Source organism: Pinus tabuliformis, chromosome 8, assembly GCF_031772625.1.
Source record: "Pinus tabuliformis cultivar Carrire ecotype Pingquan chromosome 8, CPIR1, whole genome shotgun sequence".
In the NCBI taxonomy this organism is placed as follows: Eukaryota; Viridiplantae; Streptophyta; class Pinopsida; order Pinales; family Pinaceae; genus Pinus; species Pinus tabuliformis.
In genome coordinates, this window is record NC_142294.1 from 787,840,215 (window position 1) to 787,846,618 (window position 6,404).

The window sequence follows — 6,404 nt, forward strand, 5'->3', positions numbered from 1 at the left end:
GTTTGTGATAAATATGGATTTAAAGATATTTGTATCAAGGCACTTCCTCCAAATCATTATTGCCATACATAAAAATAGTGTAAGTTATACTTTTGGATTTAGTTATCTCATCGTTCATTCTTTTCATTATTAGCGATCATAGTTGTACTAAAGCACAAATTTTTAGGATTTTTAGTCGCTTGTTGACATTACAAAGACTCCTTACCATAAGAACAATATCATCAACATAAATAAGAAGGAAGATTATTGTATCACAAAGCGCCAATCCAACACAACAAGCCTCTTCTAAACAACTTTTTAACATGTCCATTTATATGTCAAAAAGTGTAGCGAAAAATGATAACCTTACTTAACTCCTATATTGATATTAATTTCTTTTAACCAATCTTAAGTTCCTAAACTTGACAATAACATTCCCTTATAGACTCATCAAAATATTTACATTTAACTCATATTTAACTCTACATCAGCCTACTAAAATTAAGGATTTGACCACAAACCTCATTACAAGTTAAGGATTTGATCAGCCGTGAAAAATAAACTAGTAAAAAGACTAAATCATGTTAGGTAAAACAAATAAAAGACCATAGGAAACTCATATTGCATCTAGAAATGTTCTTTTCTCCTTTGGAAAAAAAAATAGAGGAAAGAATTGGGATGCTTTTGACTTCATTAGATCATATGATACAAAGAAATTTATGTTTTTAGAATCTTCATTGATATCAAATAAATCTCATGATTTAAAATTAAAAGTAAAAGAAAAAAGTATTTAAAAAATAATTAGTGTTAATATTAACATACTAGCCATACAAAAGTATATATATATATATATATATATATATATATATATCTTATTAAAAAATGGAATATCCTTAGAAAATAGAAAATATCGTCTTCTAATTTTTCCTTTGATTTTGGAGTATTATTCATCCATATATGTGTTGTGTGGGTGGGCGGGAAAGGATGGCCATAAGAGGGTTTAACTATCAAATTTTTAGAGCTATTAGCAAACTCAGAATGAAACAAACTATGTCATAATTACACTCAATAAATCATAAAGATGTCTCTTATTCCAATATTATTTGGCTAAGCTATAGATAAAATAAAAGATTGAGATCATGAAAAATGGAGGATAATGGTATGCATATGATATAACCTCTAAAGATATTTAAACTTAATGTAATATGATCTTTATGTCATTAGAAATAATATAATAAAATAATACTTTTTATTAATATAATGATTAATTAGTCAAGTCTTACTAGCACAATCGGTTGAGGATAGGGTTCGTTAGCAAAGACCTAGGATCAAACCTCATGGTGGTGGTTGTGCATATGCTAGGGGGAGGAGACATGATAAAAAAATCTAGTCAGCTTAGGGTCACCCGGGCCTAGTACTTCCTGAGTAACTTCCACAAATTAAATGCCCCTAGGTCATAGTTTCTCAACCCACAAATCAACCCTAAATAATCATAAACAACTTAATAAACAAAATAATATATACACATTAATTAATTAAAATATAAATATATTAATTACTTTTACTATTATATAAACGTTATGATATAATATATTAGAAATACCTCTCAATAATAAATATATTTATAATTTATTAATTATAGGGAAAACATTAATACATTAATGCTATTTCACCCCAAAAAAACAAAAAAAACAAAAACAATATTACACTAACTTTAAAAAGTAAATTTTAAACCTAAAAGAAATATGATATGTGCATTCATAATCTCTTTATCAATTGGGCATAAAATCCATTATCATAAATGTGGTTTTTCAAAAGGAATAAAGAATCATTAACAATTAAAATTGTAAAACAAAATTCTTGTGATATTCCCATATTCAAGTTAAAGAAAGGAAATGAGTATTTAATTAATTTAATATTGAAATTACAGCTTAAATTTGAAATATTTTTGAAACATCATCCGTGTTTGACCGCAGGCTAGATTTTTTTAAAACCAGCGTTTTACTCTATCGTCAAAATTTGAAACATCATCCATGTTTGACCCCCGACTAGATTTTTTTTACTCCATCCTCCTGAACCTTACAGAGTTCTCCCAAATAGTTTTGTCAAAATATCCCATGATAATGATATAAATAGTGACCGTTCAAGTAAAATTGAAATGACTCTTAATGTAAATGCATATATAGGGAGAAGCACGATGTAGCATGTTATTCAAGTAATGCGACTTTTATAATATCATATTCCTTACCGGATAGTTGGAAATGGATGCAACTTTTATAATGTCATATTCCTTACTGGATTTTTGGAAATGATTTTTTTCTTGCTGCAGGAACAGGAAAGAGGTTAAATGGCGACGAGAATAGACTCAAATAAAGTAGTTGAAAGTTTAATGCCAGGAATAATCTGAAATTTGGGCACATGACTACTTATTTTTCTCCTACAGGAAGAGAAAAATGCAAAGCTATTGGAAGAAACTGTTTATGACATCTGTAATGCGAGTTAATTCCAACTTGTCCGTGCCAGGCCTCTTATCATTGACTGGTGTTGGTCGACGAAGGTCAGGGATGGTGATAATGGAGGGAACGATACGCTACAGTTGCTCATGTTTGAATGTTGACTCGGCATTATTTTGGAAGTCGTGTAAGAGAATCAGATCCACGTTGAGTATGAACGGGGAACGGGTGTTGGCGACATTATCGTTAGTTTTTTGGTTAATTTCACCGTTCAAATTGATCATCATCACTAAAAATCTAACCTAACTTGCATTCCATGAACATTGCTAAATTTAAAAATTTAAGGTTGGTGATGGAGAATCCGTCAAACAAGCAAATGGGAAAAATGTTCCCGTCAAGCTCATCAATTACTATTTCTTATTGCACGGCCTACTGAGAACAGATGTAATAGGAAAAAAAACCATACAGAAATCAACTGTAAAATCCGTGCAAGAAATCTTAAGCGTATGAAATTGCAGATAAAGATTGCACAGACTACTGAGAACAAATGTAATGGAAAAAAAATCATACAGGAATAAACTAAAAACCCTTGTAAGAAATCTTAAGCGTATGAAGTTGCAGATAATTTAGTAAATTTTGGCACCATGAATATATACAGAGAGATGAATCGATAAGAGTCCAGCATTCTAGCAGTACATTGACAGAGAAAGAGAATATTACAGTGCACGAGGCCTGCATGGACTTCTGTTTATTCAAATGATCTCCGAATCGTTTATCATCAAAAATTTGCAGAGATGCGCAGAATCAACCTACCTGACGTTGTCTTTTATTCCCACCGGAAGAACTTGCAGGCGAAAGATCACCAGAATTCTGCTTTTCCATGACCGCCTTGAGCGCCTCCTGAATGCTGGAAGCAGAGGGGGTTTCGCTCACGTCGTTGGGGTCCTGTGAGTCACCACTAGTCACAACTAACACGTTCTTCACCCTACCGCCGAGGGTTGCGATCTCCGCCTTGACTGCTCGGAGCCGGAGTGACCTTAGGGTTTTAATGAGATCCGACAGGAGTTCGGGGCGGTCTTCGCAGCACAGGGAAGCGCGTATGACCGGCCTGCCTTCTTCGTTCGGATCAGGATATTCTAGGCTTACTTCGTCAGCTTCGCTGGGCACCGGGCTTGCCTGCCCTATGTCGTCCACCATGCGTTTCAGCTCTCTAACATGATCGATGACCTCTGCCAGCAAAGAAGCTTTGTCCGTCTGCATTATAAAGAGTACAATCTTTAGTCATCTTATATGGAAATTGAATAACTTGTCAGCAAATATCCAAGAATTTGCCATGGCCAAGTATCACAGCCGATGGACATTTAAATTGTGAAACATAAAAATCCTCCATGACTAAATGTGCAATCTTATGGAAAAGTTTCTTTGAAGTAAATAATAAACATCAAGAATCCGCCATGGTTAAATATCAAGACTTATGGAATATAAAATATCCGCTGTGCAATCTTATGGAATTCTTTCTTTCAAGTGAACAGAGATTCCGCCATGGTCGATTTTCAAGTAGTCTGGAAATGGAAATTCAGCTTGTAAGTATTAAGATCCGCCATGGCCAATTGTAAGTCTCATGGAGATTCAAGTTGTAAGGAAATATCAATATCCGCCTTGGCTAGATGCAAGTCTTGTGGAGACTCAACTTGTAAGTAAATACGAAGATTCGCCATGGCTAAATGTAAGTCCTTGGAGCTTGTAAGGAAATGTAAGGAAATATCAAAATCTGCGATGACTAAACGTAACTCTTGCGGAGATTCAACTTGTAAGTAAATATCAAGATCCGCCATGGCTAAATGTAAGTGCTGTGAAGTTTGTAAGTAATTATCGAGATCCGCCATAGGTAAATTTCAAATCTTATGGAGATTCAACTTGTAAATAAATATCCCGCTTTGACATGGTTGAAATTTAAAATTTTATGGAAATTCAACTGGTAAGTATCAGAGATCGGCAATGCTAAATTAAGTCGAAATTCATCAAGTTAGCAAATCTATGGTATCGGACATGACTACATGCCATTACAGATCACGAAACAAATTCGTATGGTAGCGCAAAAATATTTTATTTCAGAGACTAGTATTTTTCATTGCGTCTGGTTAGTAGGTTATGGCCACAGAAAATAATTTTTTTCAGAGTGCATTATGTTCACTTTTTCCTTCTTTTAATTTTTCCATCCACTTACTTTGGTTGTGTTAGGAAGTAAGCTGCGAAGGGTGGCAAGATGGTTGTTAATCCGTTCACGCCGCCTCCGCTCGGCTTCGCTGTGGCTCTTGGACGCCGCAAGGGCCTTGGCTTCCACGATCTCCTGCGCCGTCATTTTGCTCATTTCCAATGCCGATCTGCTCATCAAGACCGGTTGAAAAAGCCGATCCCCGACGGACTTCTGGTCCACAGAACTGAAGTTCGCCAAGCCCGAGGGGACCTGCATCATGTGGCCGCCACGATAATCGTAGGAAAATTGCAGCGGTGCCCCGCAATTAATGAGGTCTTGGAACCCCGAGAACGAATTAGATGACGAAGAGCCGGCTTCCGAAGCCATGGCCGCCAGAATCTGGTCACGGCCGGGGATCACTTGCGTCTGGAACGGCTCAAGATGTCCCTGTGCTACGTTGTGAGAAGGAACTGCTATCGTCGGCCATGTCGGAAACAGCATTTTAGAGTCTTGATCCGCCCCCCTGGCGTTCATTGAGCTCCCTGCTTGTTCGCCACGCTGCATCTTCTTTCTCGTATCACGCCCGCGAATGTTAAGCCCCCCTCTTCCCCACAGGATCACCTGCCCTTGCAACGAATAAACAGACCAGGCAACTTATCTTCGCCTGAAATAGATAATACAAAGCACACAGATCACCTAACGTCGCAGTCTTTGTAGCGTTTCTTTTTACTGTGATTCGAACTCCTGACTCTTCTGTGCCTGCAGCGAAACAGCGTTCCATTCCTCTTTATTTTGCTGCCTTTTGCACTGCGCCTTGCTTTCTTAATCGCCTGTACTGTTTTCTACACCATTTCTCACTGCAACGCATTAAAAAGAATACAACAAAAACATCAAAGTCTATACACGCTTTCCCTCTGGAAAAGAAAATGAAAGCAGAGTCAAAATCTTTCCCTCTGCTATATTTCCACTCCACAACATCAAAATCCAAGAACAAAATTATCTTTACCCACGGGATCTTTAATCTGCTAAGCCTTCATCAAACAAAACACAGATTCACATGCCAGTACAAGAACAGAAAACAATTCAAAAGAAGCTCAGTTTTAGTCTCAAACCCTCGACCAGATTTCCAAACCGCTGCCTGCCAATATGCTTCGCCTGGGCTATTTCTCGGGCACTGTATTGGACGCAGACCTCGAACCTTTCTGAAGTCTATAGAAATTTTGTAAAAGAAACGAAAAGAAAATTAAAAAAAAAACCTGGGGTTTCCTTTCCTTGATGTTTCTGGTACTTGTAGGGCGCAGATTTTCAAAACATTCCTGAGTACTGAAACCCTGCCTACCTGCCGGATCGATATTCTCGAGGTACCTTCCGACTATTATCTTTAAAAAGAGGACGAAAATATTCTAGGGTTTCATCCCATCATCGGAAAACTTCTGCACAGCCTGCAGATTCTCTCCGATCGATCCCACCACATACATACATTCTTCGGTTTACCGTATGCCTGGGTTTACCTCAATTTGATTCGTCGATTTTCACTTTTTCATTTCGCATCTTTCACCGCTGGATAAATTGACGCGATGTGTACTAGCCAATTTTATAATTTGAAATTTACTAAATCTCTGTTTCTTCGCTGGCCTGCTTTCTTTGTTGCCGTTTATAATAATAATAATTCGCATCGGGATTTTAACGGCCGTTACCGATCCCATCCATACGGCACGACGGCGCCTGACGGCCGCCGCCTCGCTGCCTTTTCTCTTTATTTTATACGTACGGTC

General features: G+C 37.1%; 1 protein-coding gene across 2 annotated transcripts; it reads right to left on the bottom strand.

Moving 5' to 3' along the window:
- Window positions 1-3,054: 3,054 nt before the first annotated feature.
- On the bottom strand, window positions 3,055-6,191 carry LOC149237939 (transcription factor bHLH30-like). 2 transcript variants are annotated; one of them, XM_089372855.1, is made up of 3 exons: window positions 5,886-6,191; window positions 4,660-5,486; window positions 3,055-3,686 (listed from the first exon to the last, which is right to left on the bottom strand). In XM_089372855.1, the coding sequence occupies exons 2-3, from the start codon at window positions 5,191-5,193 to the stop codon at window positions 3,237-3,239; spliced, it is 984 nt and encodes a 327-aa protein (XP_089228981.1). In that variant the 5' UTR covers window positions 5,194-5,486; window positions 5,886-6,191; the 3' UTR covers window positions 3,055-3,236. The 2 variants fall into 2 exon arrangements, with proteins under 2 accessions (XP_089228981.1, XP_089228980.1); XM_089372854.1 differs by having other exon boundaries at window positions 5,742-6,191.
- Between the last annotated feature and the right edge of the window lie 213 nt (window positions 6,192-6,404).